The sequence below is a fragment of the Xenopus laevis genome, chromosome 3S (assembly GCF_017654675.1).
Source record: "Xenopus laevis strain J_2021 chromosome 3S, Xenopus_laevis_v10.1, whole genome shotgun sequence".
NCBI classification, from domain to species: Eukaryota; Metazoa; Chordata; class Amphibia; order Anura; family Pipidae; genus Xenopus; species Xenopus laevis.
The window spans coordinates 22,915,596-22,939,657 of record NC_054376.1 but is presented as its reverse complement, the minus strand read 5'-3'; the positions used below and the strand labels follow the sequence as shown (position 1 = coordinate 22,939,657).

Here is a 24,062-nt window from a genome sequence, read left to right as displayed (position 1 = left end):
CAGGTATCTGACCTCCTGTCTTTCCTTCAGAAATATGCAGCTCACTGACAGCAGAGGGTCTGGAATAGAAACTTTTATCATATTATAGAATGGCTTTAAGCATCTTTTTCACTGGCCCTCATTTTTGTTATATTTATTGCATTATTTGCCGCCTTCTTCTGACTCTTTCCAGCTTTCAAATGTCCAGCTTTTGGCCCTGTTGAATCTCTATTCAGGCCTCTCCTATTCTTATTCCAATCTCTTCTTCAAATCAATGACTGGTTTCTAGGGTAGTTTGGACCTTAGCAACCAGATTACTGAAATTGCAAACTGCAGAATTACTGAATAAAAAGCTCAATACAGTTTTAAAAAAAACATACAAATAATATAAAATGAAAACCAATGACAAATAGTCTCAGAATATCCCTCTCCACTAGGGTTGCCACCCGGCCGGTATTTCACCGGCCTAGCTGGTAAAACACCTGCCGGGGCCGGTATTACAAATTTACCGGCAATGTAGCTGCCGGTAAATTTGTAATACCCTTAAAAAATCCTCGGCCCGCCCCCAATCCCCTGTAAACTTAGCTTGTACTTCGGTTTTTGTCCTGGCCGCGCCGTGGCCCCTCCCCTTTGCATCACAACCCGACGCCTTTGACTTCACACCACGCTCCTTTTTGTACCCACCCCCCACAAATTTTGCAAAAAGTGGCATCCCTACTCTCCACAAGACTATATTCCCAACGTGAATACTTAAGCAACATTTTATATCATATTAAGTGGCATATTAATGAATCTTACCAAACTGGTATATATATTTAAGTAAATATTGCCCTTTTACATCTCTTTCCTTCAGCCACCATTTTGTGATGGTCTATGTGCTGCCTCAGAGATCACCTGACCAGAAATACTGCAGCTCTAACTGTAACAGGAAGAAGTGTTGAAGCAAAAGACAGAACTCTGTCTGTTAATTGGCTCATGTGACCTAACAGGTATGTTTTGTTTGGTATGTTTGTGTGCACAGTGAATCGTACGATGCCAGGGGGCGGCCCTTATTTTTTAAAATGGCAATTTTCTATTTATGATTACCCAATGGCACATACTACTAGAAAAGTATATTATTGTGAAAATGGTTTATTTATATGAAGCAGGGTTTTACATATGAGCTGTTTTATGCAATATCTTTTTATAGAGACCTACATTGTTTGGGGGGTATAGTTTTCCTTTAAAGGTGAATGACCCCTTTAGCTCATGAGAGATGGGAGTTGCAGCCATTCTTTAAAGGGGAAGTAAAGTAAAAAAATATATATATATAAAAGCCCATATTGTCCCAGGCTCACCATTAAAAAATATTACTAACTATTCAAAAATATATTTATTTAAAACAAATCCATCCATATTAACAAAAAAAATCTGATCCCTTGCTTTAATTCCCCCTTCGCCCCACTACGAATCGCATCAATCCTTAGGCAGCTGCCAATTGAACCACAGAGAAACAACTGGAATTCTGGTTGGCAGGGCAGCAGCCCTGCCATCCGCATCAGTGTTGCAGTAACAAGTTCCCAAACACCAAACTTGAGTAGCAACCCACAAACAATGTTAAGTTTAACATATGGGCTCAGGTTATTCTGCACAGGTAGCCCTGTGTATGTGCATTCTTGTATTTATTATGTAGGAGCTTCTTAATTGTTTGCTTTGCTATGTTAAATCAAATAAAATCCAGAGAGATTGTATGGTAAAAATAAGTAAAATAAATGAAACTCTTGAAACAAAGAATTTTACCCCCCCCCCAGGAACTGCCCTTTTATATTTAACCAATCAAAAGGCTTAGTGACTTAACAACTTAGTGCACCTCCCAAAAAAAGGGTAGGGGCCCAACACTTATCATAAAACCTAACCACACCCTCTCACTCCACATTCCCCAATAGAGATACTGTCATGGGAAAAAAAAGTTTTGTTCAAAATGCATCAGTTATTAGTGCTGTCCAGACAGAATTCTGCACTGAAATCTATTTCTCAAAAGAGCAAACAGAATTTTTTATTGTAAGCATCGCTACAATATAAACTGTTAAGAAAAATAAATAAAATGAAAAATAAATTGTAAGCCATACCAGAAATCACCAGTAGGTGGCATACAACAACCCTCAAATATTCCATTATTTGTTATTCATAATGTGCCAACAGCGCTTTACAGAAATCTATACAAAGAAGGTAATACAAGTTCAAGAATAAATTAAGGACTGTGAACCAAAATGTGAGCTCTTCTGACAGCTGGAGGGGAAAAATGTCTTCTCTAAAACACAGCACAGCTTTCTATGTGTCATGGCACTGAGTATTGAGTCCTGTCTCCAATCTGACAAGGACCAAATACTAAGGGCCTTATACTCAGACATACGTTGGGAAAAGCTTGTTACCTCCTGGCTGTCATATGATCAAACTAACCCATAGCAGAGTAAAGGATATACTGTACATGAGTGAATTTGCTGCATGTTCCATTGACCCCCTCCGTGGGTATGGCAGTGCTCAGGAAGAACTGCTCTATAAGGCTCAGGTATTCGCTACCTAAAATGCAAAATAACTTTAAAATAGATTCATAATTGAGTATCTTTAATGAAAGTGGTTTTACGCACAACTGACTGCAGGAAAATTGCTGGAACTGCAACTGCACGTGCCCTTATGACTGCATATCCGTCTTAACATACTGGCAGGTTGAATGTCCCTGGACAATTGACTTCTTTATTATTTAGATATTGCTGCTGGGTACTGGCCCAGTCTGCAACTGTGATTTAACTGGCCCTATACATGCAGCCAGCTGCACCAAGTCTACAGAGGTTCTTGCTCAGTCAGTCTGTTCTGCCCTCATAATCATTTATAAGAACACTGTGCGGGTAGGCTGGCATATTTTTCTGCAATTTCAATGCTGTTATATCTATTAATATTGTCACTGTGGTAAACCTTACACTATATGGAGCTTCCAATTTGTCATGGAGAGAGGGGTCAGTGATCAGCACCAGGCAGGACAGGCACTTAGGAGGGTCATGGAGGTTGGCTCTAGGTACCATTTACCTTGCTGTACTGAAAAGATGGATGAGTGACAGAGGCTATGATAACTCAGTTACCTGGAAAGAAAAAGTGATGTACTATCATAATCTGAGAACTTCTAGGAAATATGTGTGTGCATCAGGAATGAGCTAGATCATATTCGACAAGGCTACTAATCACTGAGAGGGTAGGGAGGGCAGTGCCTGGTGAGTGATAGAAAAAGCAAAACATTCAGTAACAACTGTCCTCACCCTGGCTGTAGAATATAAATGCTCATTAGTTGCTATATTACTGCATTACCTTATTTACCTTTGTTTCAGCAGTGGAACACCAACAATTCTGATTGATGAATAGAAGATGGATATAAATAGACAACTGGGGTTTATTGCCTCTCCTACCTACAGCTGCAAAGGGAGAAGCCTTGGAAGGATAAAAGTGAATTATATACGTTAGTATCAGTCCTTTCTTAGATGTGTCTCATAACACCGGGAACTGGAGACCTTGTAAAGATCTGCACTGCTCAGCTTAAAGGAGAAGGAAGGGCTCAAATTAAAGGAACAGTAACACCAAAGAAAGAACGAAAACATACTGTACTGCTGTTTTGCACTGGTTTGTGTTTGCTTCAGAAACTCTGTTATAGTTTATATAAAAAAGACTGCTGTGTAGCCATGGGGGCAGCCATTCAAAGCTGAAAAAGGAGGAAAGGCATAAGAGACACAGCAGATAACAGATAAGCTGTGTAGTATACTATGGGATTCTTCAGAACATATCTGTTATCTATTTAGTATCCTGTGCTTGAATGGCTGCCCCCATGGCTACACATCAGCTTGTTTATATAAACTATAGTTGTGTTTCTGAAGCAAACCCACCTGTTTTACCAGTGCAAAGCAACAGTGCATTGTATTTTCATTATTTTGGGGTTACTGTTCCTTTAATTAAGAATTAATCAGAAAGGTCTATATAAATACACCAATAAACCCACACAATTATGCAGAGTCCTCTGTCAAAAGAAACACTGCATTTCTTTCCTTCTATTGTGTTCTCATGGGCTTCTGTATCAGACTTTCTGTTTTCAGCATAAACCTTCAGGGCTAGGGCTTGAGCATGCTCAGTTTGCTCCTCTCCCCCCACCCCCACTGTAATCTGAGCCCAGGGCTATGAGTGAACAGGGAGAGACTCAGGAAGGAAGTGATGTCACACAAAGCTAATATGGCAGTTGCTATCCTAAACTAACGGAGAGACCTTCTAGAGCTGTTTACTCAGGTATGGTAAAATATTCTGCAGAATAAATATAGTCTTATGACTTGCACTATTGTGGCTAAGCTATTGGCAATAAAGTGTTTTGGTAGCTTTCCATCTCCTTTAAATGGTACTTTATGTTATGAGTTGGCAGCTGAGGCACATAAACAGACATACTGAACCCAATGTAAGTATACATCGCTATATGAAAGTTGCTTAGATCATATATGTCACATAAAACACATATGCATCAAATTGGTTAAGCGGGAGCGACTTAAACCAAAGAAAAGGATGTAAACTAACCTTTCCAAGTACTCCTGGAATTGAAAATAATTTTCTGTCTTTAGTGGTTTCTGAGATATTAGCAGTTTTAGCCAGCTAATTCCAGGCTTTTAGATCTTTTCCCCTCTTCCTTTGTTCAAGATCCCCTTTTGTTGTAATACATTTTTTTAAGTTTCCTTTACCTGCTAACAAGATTACACATATAGAGAAATTTTATTTTATCATTCATTCTGTTATAATTGTATAGTAGTCAGGGCAAGCTAAATACAGCAATTGACTCCAAATCCTAAGGCAATCAGTCTTCTGACTGGGTCCCTCTTCCGCTACTTTAGGCTCCCCAAGAGGGATTCATCCCCATAGCTTGGAAGACTACTAGCTTTGGTGTACATAAACACCCAGATTTGGTTGCTTCTTAAAGCGATACTGACACGTTCCTATAAAAATCATAGGAACGTGTGAGTATGAAGTAAATGCAATCCTTCCATAGGCTGAAGTCCTGTTTTGATACGTGATTCGAAGGATCGTGCAGCCCCCAGCCCAGCGTCACTGAAACGGTTCAGAAGATCATTTAGCAGTGTCGGGTGAGCACAGGTTTGCGGGTGCTGGGGGGGGCTTTGAGGGGAAATATTCCGGATGCAGCATTTACTTGATACTGACACATTCCTATGATTTTAATAGGAACATACCAGTATCGCTTTAACTGTATGGTGCCTCGGGGGAGAGCTGGTGCCTTTTCTCCAGAGCTGTGTCTTTGGCCGAAACAGGCAAGTATTTTTAGAAAGTCAATTTGACACTGGGCAGTTTTTAAAGCCATGCTTACACTTTCCTGGTAAAGTCAGTGTCACTTTAAGGGTTCTCTCTCATTTCTCTGTATGGGAATTATCAATCATCACTCTCAGAGAGCTGCGAATGTGCTAGAACTTTATAATAAAATTATAATAGTTATTGATTGGTAATTGCCTGAATTTTTATTTTGTACTTGCTTGTTAATTGAACAATTGCCTATTTTAGTTTGGCTGTGTCCCACTGAAAGACCAAGTTAATATTTAATGGCTATTTGTCCTGGAAGCATTAGTTTAGCTGCACAGTTATAGATTTATTCCCGCTTTTAAGGCAGAGAAAAAAATCCCAGACAGATAAAATATTTACATAGACTATAACAATGTAAGTAAAAGGTTATTTGCTGGTTGGGTTGTCCTTCACTATATTATGGCTTGTAGATGTTCTGCTTTGAGCTGTCTGATGTGTAACGAGTAATAGCAAGATTGGCAAGATCGTAACTAAAGAGAAAGCAGACCCTGCAGCTGCAGTGGGCTCCCAGGTTGTATAGGTGGTCCCATGTGGCTCTAATTTCAATATATATTGGGGAATAGGACAACTTCTGGATGTTTAGGGGCCCTTAAATGAATTTCCGGGGGGCAGTAACATCTAGTTACTCCATTGAAGAGTTGGGACCTAAATTAAGTCCTATTTGGCTGAGAAGAAGCTAAGAATTGGTACTTATTCCCTTGGACTGGACAAAATGCAGACCTGCAGCCTTTGGCTTTTATAACCCTTTTTCGTACCATTGCCATTTGTAGTAGCAAACAAATTGCCTGCTGCACACCTTGTCAGAGGAGGTACCTGTAGAAAAACCTCTGCTAAAATCCCAGATAGTTTAAAAAATCATGACACATTAGTGTAGAAATATTATATAAAAATAACACTTTACAATAATATCCAGGAAACACCCTTTTTTATGTATTTATTATTTTTTTCTCTCCCCTAAGTTCCCTGTTGACCTTATAGTTCAGTATATAAATCTCAAACACAAGGTTGAACACAAGCAAACATGCTTATACGTGTGAAATTATGCTGCAATTTGATGCACTGTGCAACTTGTACCAATGCTACTTAAAGTATGATGGACCTGTATGTAACCAGGACGTTAATGTTTGTTACATTTTGTTTTATGATTTTCTTTATGCTGTAATACTGATAAAACCATAATAAAAATTTAAGTTAAAAAAAAAAATAACACTTTATTTCATTGTTTATAAGAAGAAAGTAGAAGAATGAGACCAAGAGAAATCTAGGTTCACCCAATTCTCATTCATTCTCATTGATCTTAATAAAGACAGTTTCCCTTAAAATGTTCTTTATTGTTTGTTCTATGGTCTTACTATACTTCCCCAGAGATTTCATACATCTCATTGTCATCCCAGTTAGGGCCTTAGTCATTGGTTGGGGTGATCTTCAGGAACAAATAGCTTGTGTGTTATACTTTATTGTAGGCTGGCAGTCTTGAGAGGTTTTTAGCCACTGGAGGAGAAAAATGGGGGTCAAGCCAGGAAGGGATATATATGGAGGCTGAAAAGGCAGCATCAGATGATTATAGGATTGCTTTATCTATGGTTATGTATAGCAGCACTAATGTATGGGATACACCTATTTTAGTCCAGAGCTTTAAAGGAACAGTAACACCAAAAAATGAGAGTGTTTTCAACAAATGACAATATAATGTTTTGTTGCCCTGCACTGTTTAACTGGGGTGTTTGCTTCGGAAACACTACTATAGTTTATACATAAGTGGCTTATAGTATTATATATAAGTGGCTGTGTAGCCATGGGGGCAGCCATTCAAGCACAGGAAACATAATAGATAACAGATAAGTTCTGAAGAATCCCATTCTGTCTAGCAGAGTTCACAGGCGCCATCTTCTTATGTTCGGTAATTTTCTAAATGAGACCGGCAAAGCAGCGCATGCACTATTGGAGCAATTTTCTGTTTCGCGACAACTGCGTATGCCCCGAAACTTACGAAAATTGCCGAAGACTACCGAAGCGGCTGAAAATGGCGCCCGTGAACTCCGCTGGACAGAATCTGCACTGAGGGGTAAGTAAAGAGTTAAGCTGGCCGTAGACGCAATGATCTGATCGTACGAATCATGGATTCGTATGATTTTCGGACCGTGTGTGGAGAGTCCTGATATTTTTCGTCCAGCGCAGATCGGTCGTTTGGTCGATCAGACAGGTTAGAAAATTTCTGTCTCCTGCCGATAATATCTCTGTATGTATTGCCGATCGTACGATTTTCAGTGGGAGACTGTCACTAGCTTTATTGGACATAACTATCGTACGATTGCTGTCAGAGGTAGAACTGATCTGTTCTTTTACTACTTTATTTGATCGGAATGGTAAGACTTTGATCTGAATGGTTAGTGGCAGGTGATGGGAAAGTCAGATCGTACGTTGATTCGTACGATCTGATCTTTGCACCTATGGCCAGCTTTAGGGGCATTTGCTCGGGGGGGAGGGAGGGGGGTCTATGTAGGGTAGAGTATTTTTTTATTAAGGGTTTGTTTCTCCTTTAAGAGGCAAACTGTCCAACCCTAAAACGAGGTGGGTATAAATGTGGAGTATGAGGAGACACAGGGGCAGATTCACTAAAGGGCGACGTGGCTAACGCTTGTGACTTTTTGCCAGAAATCCCATCCGCAGGGACATCACCAATTTACTAACAGGTGTAGGTGACAATTCGCTAGCATTTAGTGGCTGCTATAGCTAGTTTACACCAACAGTTTTGTGTAACAGATTATGGTGCACTTTCAATTTCTTGTGTAAACCCCCAGAGCTTCGTTAATGGTTCGCAAACCATCCCTAACTCCAGCCTTTATAGATTGCATTTTTGACTAACTACATTGAAAACATGTTTTATTTTGCACAACCTGTCTATTTATCCAGTTTTTATTTTTACACTGAACAATTCCTTTAATTGTTTACCAGTCTAATACTGGTGAAACAAAACATCATCATTTCCAACACTTCTCTTTACAACATGTTAAACCTTGCTCTATTGCAGACATGTTATAATTGATTTATATAATCCCTCATATATGTACAGTGCATAAATGTGATTGCTTTTAGAAAAAGATGCACCTAAAATCAACTGAAGGGCGTATGAGCAAACATCCTTACAAAAGCACACTAAACGCATTCTGATCATATTTCTTAAACTGCATTATTCTTGGATTCAGATTTGCCCACTGTTTGAGGAGCAGCTTTTCCTAATGGCAGTGGGTACACAGCTGCTGTACATCCCTACTCTTGTATGATGATAGTAGGTAAGTGTGGCAATGCTGGGCAAAGCATGGCAGATCTCTTTTCTGTCTATTGATAAATGCTGTGTACTTGAGGTGTCCTGTCTTCTCTCCTTCACAGTTTTGTAGGGCAAAGGATTGCAGCAGAGCAAGTTGGGTATGAGTGCTCCATACGCCTTCCAAACTGGATTGGTCAGGAGGTGTGGCCCCGGCCTGTGTGACACAGAGGAAAGACATGTGGCTGAAAGACTATACAAGCCACCTGTAGCTCTTCGCTTGCTAAAATTCCACCAGCATACATCTACTCAACATCTCTCATAACCAGGACACCAGCAGGGGATCCATATCTTGTTCTGCACTCTGGTTTTGTCCATCGTCTGTCTGTTTGTTCTTATAAGTAGGTGCAACATTCCTCAAACTGTCGTTACTAAAAGTTTGTGTTTGTCTTTGTTTTGTATTTTATATAGCTGATCATGTGTGCATGCAAAAAACCCCACACAGTCTATTCTGTTTGTGAGTATTTTATACTGCATAGGTAAAAGACTTCATGTTACACTGTTTGGATAAATGGATGTGTTTGTGCAGACATTGAAAGCTTTATTGATGTACCTGTCGCTCACAGCCACATTAATATTGCACTGAAATGAATGCAGTGTTTAGTGTACTTAATGTATCAGATGCATTAATAAAGTCGCCTCCATCTGCGTGTATGTTACAGGGCTGTTGCACTGTGAGCTGTCCATACTGACTGCAGGAAAATGGAGGAAGGGGTGAGAGTCCCGGAGTTAACTGACTTCAATTATGAAGAGTAAGTACAAAATGACACTGTACATATAATGGGGCATATTTATCGAAGGTCGAAGTTAAAAAAACTTCGAACTTCGAATTCAAAAAGACCAATCGAATGGAGGTCGAAGGTTTTTGGGGTCGAAGTGGGCCAAATTCAGCGCACGATCGTACTTCGATTTGAAGTTTTTTTAACCTCGACCTTCGATCCCCCAAACTCCCCCAATTGCCTTCATACGGGTTGTAGGAGGTCCCCCATAGGCTAAAACAGCACTTCGGCAGCTTTTAGGTGACGAATTGTCGAAGTTTTAAAGAGATTCCCTATTCCCTAGTCGAAGTACACAAAAAATAGCTTGAAATTCAAAGTTTTTCACTTCAAAACCACTTCACCTCCACCTTTGATAAATCTGCCCCATAATAACCAAATACACCAAAAAAGTAATTAATATGTTTGCTGTGCAGCAAGTAAATATTGAGACTTTTAGCAAAATAGTTTTATAAAGATATTTAACTATGAACTATTACAGTCTTTGGAATTAACTACAGAGGGGGTGGGCAGATATGCTGGGCATTGTGCCCATTCTGTGACTTCACCAGACACTCAACCAGAGCACCAGGCCAGTGGGCAAGCATGCTGGGCATTGGGCTCATTCTGTTACTCACTAGACACACTCAACCAGAGCACTTGAGAGTGAGCAGACAAGCTGGATGTTATGCATATTCTGGTACTCAATGTCACTTGGCCAGAGTACTAGGAGGGTGGGCAGACATGCTGGGTATTGGGCTTATTCTGTTACTCACCTATCACTTGGCCAGAGCACTAGGAGAGATATGCTGGGCATTGTGCCCACTCTGTTACGGATGCTTGGCCAGAGCACCAGAAGAGTGGGCAGATTTGCTAAGTAGAAGTCATTGCAGGAATTTTCAAGTATTTGCAAGTCAAACTCATGAGAGATGCGTAGCCAAGAAAGATTTTTTTTTTTAGAATGCTGAAACTAACAGATATATATACACAACAAAGACAACCTAAGATATTAATAACTAAATGTTCTATAAAGATCGGCATGTGTGGGTGCATTGTCTCTAGTAATTGGTTGACTTGCAAGTGTAGTTGACCAATGGGTTATTCATACCGTTTACTTTTTGTGCATCCACTGCGGCTCGTTTCATATGTAATGAAAAGGAGAACGTACTGTACTGTGTATTATAATAATAATAATAATAAAAAAGACCCAGACAGAAAGAGGCGTAAAGTACCAAGGGCGAAGAGGGACACTGGAGAAAATTAATGTAGAGTGAAAGGGAAATTAAAAGGTATGAGACTTGATGATTAAATAGTTCATTGGAGTTCAGCCTAATATAGCAAATTACAGGATCTACGTCATTAACCTCAATAAAGCATGGCATGCTAATAAATCTAACAACCTGTTGCTAGGAATTTGAGCAGTTTGCAGATCCAGCTCTATACATAATGATTTAATTGGGTGAGATGCAATTTCCTTTTGCATTTCCATGTTAACTATAACACTGATTATTTTAGTGTGTGGGGAGACAAATAGGGATGGGCGAATCTGAGCCGTTTTGTTTCGCCAAAAATGCGCCGCCGGCGAATTGTTGCCGACGCCCATTAAAGTCTATGGGCGTCAAAAATATTTTGTCGCGCGCCATACAAGTCTATGGGCGTCATTTCCGCGACGAAACAAGGCGAAAAAATTTGCCCATCCCTAGGGACAATATCAAATGCACATACCCGCCCAGCATCCTTACATTTCACAAAAGTGATTTGATAAACTGTTGTATTTTTTAGAATATAACCTACCGTATATATGTGATGGTGGTACAATATAGATCATGTTTTATTCTGAAACTTTTTACAATGTAGTTATATTAAGTTTTTTTTCCATTCCTCCATTTTATAGTCCAGTGTAGAGAAATAAAGGGGTGAAGGTGACACAGAACTACTCACATTTTGCCAAATTTCACCACTCCCTGTTCACTTGAATGAGATTTTTAAGGACATATTTCTCAATTGTTTACTGGACCCTAAAAGCCCAACAAAAGTGAATAGAGAGCTGTGAAATTTCCATCTGTCTAACTGTGGTGAGCTCAATTTCACTTTTTGATAAATATACTCCATTGTGTTCTATTACCCCACTGATTGTTGGGGCTGAATGTCTTTAAAACACTCACTGGAACCAAAGCACCTGAACATGCACATGTTTCTGCAATGTTGCACATTCTGTTAACCAGCAGATATAATAAAGGCATTTTTCAATTTAGGATATCATTGTGATTAATTTTATCTACCGTTTTCAGTTTGTTTGTTGTTATTTATTTTTAAAATATGCTTGCTTTAAAGAAACTTTAAGTTTGAGAACCTAGAGATCCCAGTACCAGATACTTGCTCTACTACTGCATTTTAGACGTTACTCTTTTTGTTGTTGCTGTATGAGCTAGCTCAGCCATCCCCAAACAGTGGCTTTCAAGCAACATGTTGCTTCCTAACTTCTTGGATGTTGCTTTCAGTGGCAGTGGCAGTGGCCTCAAAGCAGGTGGTTATTTTTGAATTTACAGGCTTGGAGGCAAGGCCAAACAAAGCTTCATGTAGGCTGCCAGTCCACATAGGGGCTACCAAACACATGCTTTGCAACTTTTTTTTACCCGGCATAACACAGTAACATGTGTTGAGTTTGACTTTTTACGTCTATATAATACAGCCTGTTAGTTGATCCAGAGGAAGGCAAAAACACATCTGAAGCCTCTCAGAGGTGAAAATTCCTTCATCGAATCAAGATGGCAATCAAACTGGTCCCTAATCAACTTGTGCTAAGATGGCAATCAAACTGGTCCCTAATCAACTTGTACTAAGAGCTAATGGCAATAAGTATTTTCTTTTCACTTAGTAAAAAGCCATCCAACGCCTTTATGAATCTAATGCCAGTACAACTGATTCAGAGAAATAATGCCACAACTCTCACTGTAAAATAAAAACCTTTTTTGAATATTAAGATATAAATAATTTTATATATATATATATATATATATATATATATATATATATATATATATATATATATTACAGTGCTTGAATTGGGGCGGGATGGGATCCCGTTACTTTTTTGAAATGACCAATCTCCATCCCCTCAGGCGGGATGGAACGATTTATAATACCGGAACTATGTGGAACCGGTTTTTTAAAAAAACTTCCCTTTGTTTTTGCGCTTTAGTGTAGGTGGGAGCGTGCGCCATGTGGGACGGAGTTCCCTTCCAATCCAAAGTATAGATAGGCATAAGCGGAGATAGGCAGAGAGGAACCCCGCCTGCTGTAGTCTGCAGAGAGGAAGCCCGGTACAGGAGGAGCCGATCATGCAGCAGTATCGCGTTGGCGCGGCACAGCGCTGGCCTGTGTTCAGGGTCTGCTGCCTCACCTGCTCCAATTACTCACACGCAGAGTCGCAGACACCGGCCGACGGCCGTCAAGTCAGTGTTTCACCGGTGACCAGCCTTCTCTGCTATTCTGCACACGCAGGACTCACCCTGTCCCAGGTCAGGTCCCTAGTCGCAGTCCCAGCCAACTGAGCGAGCAAGGCCCAGGTAGGCACTACACACATCCACGCCATCCATCCATTCCTGATTCAAATGGAGGTCCTGATTCTGTCCCCAGAGACCCTTAAATTAATATTTCAAACTATCGCCCTCGTATGGTCTAGTGTCCCAGTGCCTAGGTAGAAAATTTCAACAGATAGGAATGTTTGGGACAATGCCACCCTTATACTATTTTCCTTTTCTGATCTTTAATTAATGAATTGCTGGCCTCTTAATTTTTAAGTTAATTAACTCAATTTTTAATATTTCGTTTTTTTTAAGCACATGCACTTTAATTAATTGATTGGCTTATTTATTATATTATTTATATACCAAAATAATTGATTAATGTATTCAGGGTCGGACTGGGGGGTCCGGGGCCCACCGGGACTGGTGTCCAGGGCCCCCCTCTGGCCCCGCTACCTACTTGTTCGGCGAATCCCTGCTCGGCGCATCGCGCATGCGCAAACGGCGCGCATGCGCAAACGGAAACGGCGCTCGGCGCGCATGCGCAAACGGCGCTACTATGCGCCGAATTTTTTTTTATTATTTTTAAAAAACAGTTTGGGAGAGGGGGACTGGCCCGGCGGGGCCCACTAGGGTCGGGGCCCACCGGGTATTTTCCCGGTATCCCGCCGGGCCAGTCCGACACTGAATGTATTAATTGATTGATGTGCTGGCACTGTATTGATTTGGGCATTATTGCATATGATTGAATTGGCACTTAGCGCTTATTTATTTATTTATTTAAAATCAATATTTGTAGAGTGTGGGGTTTTACTGCTGCTCTATTTAAAGGATTTCTAGCCATGTTGTCATGTAATCAAGACCTTGAGCATCTTAGCAATTTACTATTCCTTGCCCCTGATCTTTGAAGGGGTGATTGAATATTTGAATATTTGAATTATGGTTCACTTTTTAAGGTAACTTTTTTTTTTTAGTATGTTATAGAATGGCCAGTTCTAAGCAATTTAGCAATTGGTCTTCATTAATATATTTTAATTTGTTAAAAAAAATTGAATTATGTTGTTATTATATTTATAATTATTTTGCCTCTTACTTGACTTTTTCCAACTTTCAAATAGAAAGCTGACCTATCGGAAACAATTGCTCTGTTTTTTAGCTTTTCATTACTCCTTTCTAGTCAGGCCTTTCCGATTCCAGTCTCTTACTCAAATCAGTGCATGGTTGCTAGGGTCATTTGGGCCCTAACAACCAGATTCCAGAAATTGCAGACTGGAGAACTGCTGAATAAAAAGCTAAATACCGGTAACTCACAAGTCACAAATAATAAAAAATGAAAACCAATTGCGAATTGTTTCTGAATATCACTTTCAACATTATACTAAAAGTTATTTTAAAGGTGAACAACCTAATGAACAGGGGGGTTCCACTTCCACAGATAAACTATTTAATCAGATTTATGTTTTCTCAGAATTGCTTCTCTCTTGCCACTTCCTTGCTGCCAAACTTTCTGTTCATTGGCCATGTTTTAGTGATCTTACTTGCTTGTCTGGGATCAATTGAGTGCCCATTGGCCATTTCTATAGTGATTATACTGGCACAGCTAGGGTTTGCACGACTTGGTTATGTTTTTTAAGTGGTTGTGTTTTTTAGGGGGTGTGGCCAAAAAGTGGGCATGGCTTTGTAGACATTTTTCGGCGTGCTTAAAATGGTCCTGACTTGCGTTTTTCTCCTGTGTGTGCCATGATGTTGCGGGAGCCGGGAAGGCTTGATTGGTGTGAGCATGTGTGCAGCATCCTGCCAATGTGACATGCTTAATGCGTATGTATAATGTGTGTGTGTATAATGTGTGTGTGTATTTTGTGTGTATTGTGCATGTGTGTGTATAGTGTATGTGTGTGCATAGTGTATAGTGTGTGTATAGTGTATGTGTGTATGTGTTTGCATAGTGTATAGTGTGTGTGTGTATGTATGTGTGTGTATATAATGTGAGTGTGTGTACATGTATGGCCACCAGCCTGCCGGGTCTCCACATTGGCCGCAGGCAAAACAGGGTGTGTGTGTGTGTGTGTGTGTGTGTGTGTGTGTGTGTGTGTGTGTGTGTGTGTGTGTGTGTGTGTGTGTGTGTGTGTGTGTGTGTGTGTGTGTGTGTGTGTGTGTGTGTGTGTGTGTGTGTGTGTGTGTGTGTGTATATGTGTGTGTGTGTGTGTATATGTGTGTGTACTGTGTATATGGACTCATTGCTCTTATCCGGGGCACAATGACAGTACCTGAAATCTTGCCATGTGCCTGACTAGTAGCTTTATGTGGGATTGAGCAGGAGAGACCGACCCACTGGCCCCTGTATGGTTGGTTCTTGCAGAGCAGAGTCAGTACAAAATTTTCACATGTTTAAATAACCGGATCTCCTGTTACTGGCTCAGTTGTGCATTTTTTGTATAATGGCAACGCTTGAGAAGTTGACCCCTGACTTGAGATGAATGCGCATTGTGCAGTTGCACACTTTAAAAAATGGTGGCTGAGGTAGGCAAATAAATGAGTTTAGCAAGGCAGGGCAGATGGCTAGGAAAGTCTGGTGGCAGAAGAAGTACAGAATGTGTGTGTGAAACACGGGGAGGATGGCTTTACTCACTGAAACAGCTAAACGCCTATTAAGGTCTCTTGGAATTTGGCAGATAAGGGGAGAGGCCAGAGGGAAAAAACACTTAATGGGCAAATGAGTCTGAATTTAGGGAAATAAAATACAGCAGAGGGTGGAATAAAGTTAAAGGAGGCAGAATGCAGATAAGGTCAGGAATGAGCTGAGAACATTAACGTATATATAAATGAATGATAGGGCAAAAGAACATCAGGGAAAAGTAGATAATGTACACAGGAAGAATGAGAACATATTTTGCTCTATTAAAGTAGGAAACTTTGAAGCAAGTAGTAGGATGTGGGTGAGAACAGTAAAGAAAAAGAAAATATGTGAGGATGAAATAGAAAAGATTAAAGGGAAAGTTTACCTAGCAAAACGATTTTTTTTCAGGACAACCAAGGCTTTCACAATCTGCTGATATATTTTGTGTGAGTCCACTTCTGTAAATTTACAAGCTTTTAAATGCATATTCTGTATATACATTTCATTTAAAGCAACATAGGGGGTTCATCACAGTGAGGTTGGGGAATGCACTGCCGGGTGATGTTGTGATGCTGATTCAGATAATGACTATAAGAGGGACTTTTTGGACAGACATAATATCAAAGGCTATTGTGATTCTAAACTCTATAGTTAGTATAGATATGGGTATATAGAATTTAATTAAAAGTAGGGAGGGGTGTGTGTATGGATGCTGGGTTTTCATTTGGAGGGGTTGGACTTGATGGACTTTGTCTTTTTTCAACCAAATTTAACTATGTAACTGTAAATGTAAAAAATTAGGGTCATTCTATTTCTTGCAATATTAAAAAAAATATTTTTGATAAACATGGAAATAGCAAAATAACTGGTGGGCGGGCACGTCGATAATCCCTCCACCTTTTCGAACCCAATTCAAGCACTGTATATATATATATATATATATATATATATATATATATATATATATATATATATATATATATATATATATATATATATATAACAAACAAGGGAAAGTTGTGCTCACCACTAGTTTTTAAAAACATTAGGCGGGGGTGCAATGAGGGTGTGACCACAAAATACATATAGACAAATACAAGATTCCTCTGCACTCAACCCATTATCAATATATTTAAGACAGCGACATTTTGTGCATACTGCTACTGAAAAATGCCTTACCCTTTAAACAAAACAGGGATTGTTTGTCCATATATTGCAATATATTTAAGCTGGCCAACTACGTCAAAATTACCAAACTTGGCTGCCCTTTTATTAGACACCAGTGGTGATCCCACTGGTGTCTAATAAAAGGGCAGCCAAGTTTGGGAGTTTTACTTTGAAAGCAGCTAGTAAGTTGCAGGTAAAACGTATTCGTCCCTTTTATAAAATGTATAATTAAACCATAGAATTCTTAATGAATCAGATGAAAATTGAGCATAGGACTGGCCAGATATGGGATGACTTTGACGTAGTTGGCCAGCTTAAATATATTGCAATATATGGACAAACAATCCCTGTTTTGTTTAAAGGGTAAGGCATTTTTCAGTAGCAGTATGCACAAAATGTCGCTGTCTTAAATATATTGATAATGGGTTGAGTGCAGAGGAATCTTGTATTTGTCTATATATATATATATATATATATATATATATATATATATATATATATATATATATATATATATATATATATATATATATATATATATATATATATATATTAAAATTACATGGCAGGGATGAGCTGAGCACCTGAGCTGAGTGCTGGTCCTTCCGGGTTGCGCGGCGCTTTGGGGAAATCTGGAAATCCCCGAAACGCTGCATGACGTCATCGCGCAAGGTGCAAAATTCAAATCTGATGAGCTGAGCACCTGAGCTGAGTGCTGGTCCTTCCGGGTTGCGCGGCGCTTTGGGGAAATCTGGAAATCCCCGAAACGCTGCATGACGTCATCACGCAAGGTGCAAAATTCAAATCTTTATAGGGCACTTGGGCTAGTTTGCATTGCCTGATGTAAAGGCTCCTTTCAAGTTCCTAGGTACTTCTAGTCTGTGTTTCTGAGCGTGTTTATAGTGTGTTGACCCCTGCCTGTCCCTGACATTGCTTCTTGCTGCTTGGACTGACCCCTGCCTGGCTGACGACTCTACTGTTTCCTGATTTTGGTACCGTTTGAATACTCCCTTTTGTTAGTGCATTGCTCATGTGTGTTTGACCCGGCCTGTTCCTATACTCCATTTTCTGCTTCGATGTCCTTACACGTTCGGTCCCTGTACTTGCCCAGAACTCTCTCTGTGGTTCTCCCTCAATAAGACCTGGCGGCATCTGAGTAGGGGAGGGCTCCACCCAAAGGCAGAAGAGCGGGCTGACCTCAGAGTTAGTTCTGGGTTAGGGATACGGTATGTTACAATATATATATATATATATATATGAAATGCTGTGTTACTTTTACGCCAGATGTAACGGGACGCGCACCTTCCAAAAAGTTCAACTTTTGTCTCGTCGGTCCACAAGGTATTTTCCCAAAAGTCTTGGCAATCATTGAGATGTTTTTTAGCAAAATTGAGACGAGCCTTAATGTTCTTTTCGCTTAAAAGTGGTTTGCGCCTTGGAAATCTGCCATGCAGGCCGTTTTTGCCCAGTCTCTTTCTTATGGTGGAGTCGTGAACACTGACCTTAATTGAGGCAAGTGAAGCCTGCAGTTCTTTAGATGTTGTCCTGGGGTCTTTTGTGGCCTCTCGGATGAGTTGTCTCTGCGCTCTTGGGGTAATTTTGGTCGGCCGGCCACTCCTGGGAAGGTTCACCACTGTTCCATGTTTTTGCCATTTGTGGATAATGGCTCTCACTGTTGTTCGCTGGAGTCCCAAAGCTTTAGAAATGGCTTTATAACCTTTGAAATTGAACTCAGGTGTGATAAACCACAGTTAAGTTATTTTTTAACAAGGGGGGCAATCACTTTATCACACAGGCCAATGTAGATTTGGAGTTTTTTTTCTCCCTTAATAACGTAAACCTTCATTTAAAAACTGCATTTTGTGTTCAATTATGTTATCTTTGACTAATAGTTAACGGTTTTTGATGAGCAGAAACATTTAAGTGTGACAAACATGCAAAAGAATAAGAAATCAGGAAGGGGGCAAATAGTTTTTCACACCACTGTATGTATATATATATATATATATATATATATATATATATATATATATATATATATATATATATATATATATATATATATATATAGTTATATCAACCCCAACTTGGCAAGGAATTTCCATACCTTTTACCAGCTTGGACTCTCTCATTTAATAATATTCTGCTTGACACTGGAGAACAAAACTGTATGGCATATTCTATATGGGCCCTTACCAGTGCTCTGTATAGTGGAAGAATAATCCCCCTCATCCTGGGAATCTATGTCCCTTTTAATACAGCTCAAAATGGTGTTTGTTCTTGCAGCTGATGACTGAGCTTGACTGAGCTACAGCCAAGTTTATTATCTACAAGGACTCCAGTGTCCTTCTCCATTATGCATTTGCCCAACACCATCCCAGGGTATAAGTGGCTTGCATAATTTTACATCTCATTTACATTTATGGACATTGAATCTCATCTGCTACCTAGACTCATTCTTGTCAAAATTAATTGTGCTGCTTAGCTTTTTGTTATTGGCAAACACTGATACATTACTTACAATAATCTCCCCTAAGTAATTAAGAAACAAATTAAATGAAAGTGGACCTTGTAGGAACCCACTAAGACCCCTACTCCAACAATATACCATTTATAAACCCTCTATTCCCGATCCAGTAGCCAATTTCCTATCTATGTACAAACAACATTACCAAGACCAACAGACCTTAGTTTTAAAAGCAGTTGTTTGTAGGGCACTGTATCAAATGCTTTGCCAAAATCCAAATAGATCACTACTGCTCCCCCACTGTCCAGCATCTTACTAACCAATCATATTTGTCTGACATAATTTATTATTCATAAAGCCATGCTGATTGCTGCTCATAATGCAATTCTCCATTACATCCTTTTGTGTGGGATCCCTTAACAAACCTTAAATACTCTGCCCAAAACAGATGTCAAACCTACTGGCCTATAATTGCCTGACTGAGATCATAATCCACAATAACATCAGCTTCCTCCAATACATAGGTATCATACCAGATAAAAGTGGTTGTGAGAAAAACAGAAATAATGGGCAGGCTTAAGAATGGAGTAAGTTCTCTAGGTGCCCGAGGGTGTCTTCCATCTGGCCCTCAGGCCCTGGTGCCTTGTTCGCATTAATTTTGAGTAAACCTTTATGTACCATATTTGTCGACCACTGACTAGACAGAGCAAAGCCATGAGTTCAGTTCTCAGGTTGGTGTATACACTGAAGAAAATAACTGACATTTGTCTTAATTAATTATTTAATAGAGACACACTCTCAACTTGCATATTTTTACTATTCAAATACTGTTTTGGGCTTAGTCTTGTTTCACAATCTATTCCTCATGTTTTTATCTTTGCCTTCTGGATTGCTGCTTTATAACATTTGTTTTAGTGTTTATTTTAAATACACACAGCTACTATTCTCTCATACTTGTAGTTTTTAAATGTTTTCCTCTTTGTTCCTATTAAAGGGGTTGTTTACCTTTTAAATTAACTTTTAGCATTATGTAGAGAGTGACATTCTGAGACAACCTGCAATTTCATCTTTTATTATTTGCGGTTTTTGAGTTATTTAGCTTTTTATTCAGGAGCTCTCCAGTTTGCAATATCAGCAAAGTGATTAGTAGGGTACAAATTACCCTAGCAACAATACACTCATTTGAAGAGACTGGAAAATGAATAGGAGATGCCTGAATAGAAAGACGAGTAAAAAAAGTAGTAGTAGTAATACGGGGGTTATTTAATAAACTCTGGAAAGGCTTTTTGGGGCAAAACTCAATTTTTTTTTTTAAAACTCAAATTTTTCAAAATTTATTAAAGTCTGATGCAGCAAAAAACCAGAATCCAAAGATCCGCCATCTCAGACCTGCCGAGGTTCTGTCAATGGCAGAGGTCCCTATCCTATTTTGAAGTTTCTGTGGTCTGCGCTGGATTTAGCCTGAAAATCAGACTTTTTGGACAAAAATTAAAAAAATTCAAGCTTTTCGTGAATAATCCAGAAAAAAACATACTCTATTTTATTGAGTTTTTACCCAAACCGATTAAATTGAGGTTGTTTAATTATAAATAAGGTCAAATCGTTTTTGGTTGGACTTTTTTTATTTAAAGAAATCTGAAAAATTGGGATTTTGATAAATAACCCCCTAAATGTGCAGCCTTACAGAGCATTTGTTTTTAAATGGGGTTAGTGACCCCCATTCTATGAGTTAACTTTTGACCTTACTTATGAGTAACTCCCTTACTTCTGGATTCAGCCACATACGGTGGACCTTAAACACTTTTACATTTTCTTCTTTAGGGAATAAATTGAGAACAGTAATGATTTAATATCATTTTGAATGACAGCAACTTTTGTTTTGTCTTTTAATGGAAAACATAACACCCCAATCAATACTTACCATTGAGACTTCTTTCATTTGTAAACACACTGAATGTTAGAAATCTTCTCTTAGTAATCCTGTCAAAGCGATGACTGAAAGTTGACATTGTAGCTGGATGGGTGGATGAAGTGCATGAAAAACAGGTTGTATCTGTCACTTTTATGTCACTCTGCTGCTTCTTAGTATGGCATAATTTGGCTCTGGGCACAAACCTTCATGAGGTCTCCTCAAAAATTCTCTAAAAATAATGAATATCTTTAAAACGCTGATTGTGATAACATTTTACGTTAATTGTACTCCAAACGACCAAACAGTAATGTTTTGCTCTGTTAGAGCTTAAAGGAAATTTTGAAATTCGAAACATCTATTTAACTCCACCTTATGTCCCACATAAATATGAATGTCCAGGTTCTTCTGTGAAACGTAGAGATCCCAAAATGAAAATAACACAATTTTCATGGGTTCGTCTACAGCAAAATCAACATACAGCAGTTATATTTTGTGGTACAAGTACCTCGAAAGCCATATATTTTATGAAAGTATGCATTCTGACAACTTCAAAAGGAGAAAACATGCCTTAGTTCTCCAAGCTACCAAACTGCAAAGTTTATAGAATCTTAGGCACAAAAGTAAAAGTTGAATACAAATGCCGGGGTCCTCTGAACTACAGAATACAGTATGCATAGGATAACCAAAATAACGTGGCACTTCTAGATCAAGATATAAATTATGTAGTACACTGTAAATGTTTTACAGTATACATTTTTTATGGTTTTACCTATAGCAAGATAGCCACACTGTCTGCACAGTTAGTATTTACTAACACTTGATTTTTTCTCACTATATTAAAAAAAATTAAGAATTCCCTTAATTTACAATAAAACGTCTCAAAAAAATCAGTGCAAGAAAAAGTCTCCACAAGATCATGCGTCAGTTTGTATTGTCGCCCCAAAAACTCAACTTTATCAAAGTATCTCCTCAACATTTCGAATGATAGGATTAGCGAATGAAAACCTGCTCAAACAACCCAAAACTATCAAAAATCCTGAAGGTAAAAACCATGTTCCAATTGTTAAAGGGGCCCTCTGCCATTGACTTCTACGTGATTTCGACAGGTTTTAGCTGAAGTTTTTTCGGAGTCGAAATTTTAGCAGCTTCCGAGCATATAATACATTTTTCTTCTGAAAATTCAAGTTTTTCTCCTTTAAAAACTCAACCAGAAAAACTTAAGTTTTAATATAGGTCCCTAAATGTTGAAAGAGCCTCTAACAGTTAGTGAACCCCAGAAAACATATATTTTCATATATTTTTTTAAAGTGTATACTTACCCTAAATGGGTAAATTATTATAGTCCAATCTGTAACTATAAGCTGAAGGTGATTTTTAAAAAATGTCTCAAATTCTTCTCAAACTCATTAAAGAATTTATTTTCACTCTCGAAAAATTACAGTGGACCTTTTCGGGCCTCACTGGGCCTTTTTTCAAGCCAGTGGAGCCCGAAACGTCCCCTGTAATTTTTCAAGAGTGAAACGTCCCCTGTAATCTTTCAGGAGCTCAATAAATTCTTCAATGAGTTTGCAACTGTACTTTTTCAGGAGCTCAATACATTTTTCAATACATATGCAGCTGTACTTTTTGCTTACACATGACTAAGTCTCCAGTGCAAACAGGAGACCTATAGAGAGTACCTACCACACAATTGGTGGCAATTTACATGTATGGGTAGAAGCACTCCAACTATATACATACACTGTATATCTATATATGCACTTATCCACTGAGGAAGGGAGCGCGAGGCTCCTGAAACGTTTGGTTATATTCCGCACATTAAAGCCTTGGAGGTATTTTAAGTACACCACCCGCATTGGCATCGCGTCTTCATTATTTTTGTTCTACTATTGAATGCATCCTGTTGAGTCACGTGATCAGGAGACACGCAGAGCCTGCAGCACACAAGTTATACAAGTATCGTGAGTGTATTGGCACTATTTATTTACTACGCTTATAGCTTACTGTACTTTCAGGCTTCATGTCTGACACCTGAGAGGACCTGCAACTTGAATCCGATTCTCAAATACGCATTCATTTTGACTCAGGGCCGGATTTACATAATGGGTCACCTATGGGCTCAATGTCGTTCATCGCCCCTGTCCCCTCCCCTTGTGCAAATTTTCATCATCGGGACCAGAGCAATGGGGATTGGTGCATGGGAAATTCAAAAAATGATTCTCCTGCGAATTCCCAGTGTTTTTGAAACAATGTGGGTGTGGTTGAGCAGCATGCCGCCCCCTAAAATCCTGCCACCCTTGGTCCGGGCGCTGGTGGCATTTCCACACCACTTTACCACGACTAACATTTTGACACTGCAGGTGCAACTCGGTGCTCATTCGCAATGATAGTGGGAACAACACCACACTATGGGGAATATCATAGCAATTGGCATCTGAAATATTTTACTTTGCAGGCTGCACTGTCGAATTAAATGAGGCTTTATAACTTTTTCAATGTAGTTTAAAAAACTCCTTACACGCAATTTCTCAGTGTTGTTTTTAAATATAAATCCTGGTGAGATTTTTGCCTTCTTATTAGGGATGCACCGAATCCAGGATTCGGTTCGGGATTCGGCCAGACCCGGCCGAATCCTTCTGCCCGGCCTAACCCAATCCAAACCCTAATTTGCATATGCTAATTAGGGGTGGGGAGGGAAATCACGTGGCTTTTTGGTCACAAAACAAGGAAGTAAATTTTTTTCCCCTTCCCGCCCTTAATTTGCATATGCAAATAGGGTTCAGATTCGGTTCGGTATTCAGCCGAATCTTTCACAAAGGATTCGGGGGTTCGGCCGAATCCAAAATAGTGGATTCGGTGCATCCCTACTTCTTATGCTCTACAACTCCCTCCATCCTAAACCCATGCTTCACCCCAACCATCCTCTCCCTGCTACTGACCAGC

General features: G+C 39.3%; 1 protein-coding gene across 1 annotated transcript in view; it reads left to right on the top strand.

Moving 5' to 3' along the window:
• The first annotated feature begins 8,756 nt into the window (after positions 1–8,756).
• The window catches only part of rhobtb2.S (Rho related BTB domain containing 2 S homeolog), a 40,454-nt gene continuing 25,148 nt past the window's right edge, over positions 8,757–24,062 (top strand). The window contains exons 1-2 of the mRNA XM_018255033.2: positions 8,757–9,015; positions 9,337–9,426. Coding sequence (XP_018110522.1) covers positions 9,377–9,426 — 50 coding nt within the window. The 5' untranslated portion in view covers positions 8,757–9,015; positions 9,337–9,376. The remainder of the gene's footprint in view (positions 9,016–9,336; positions 9,427–24,062) is intronic.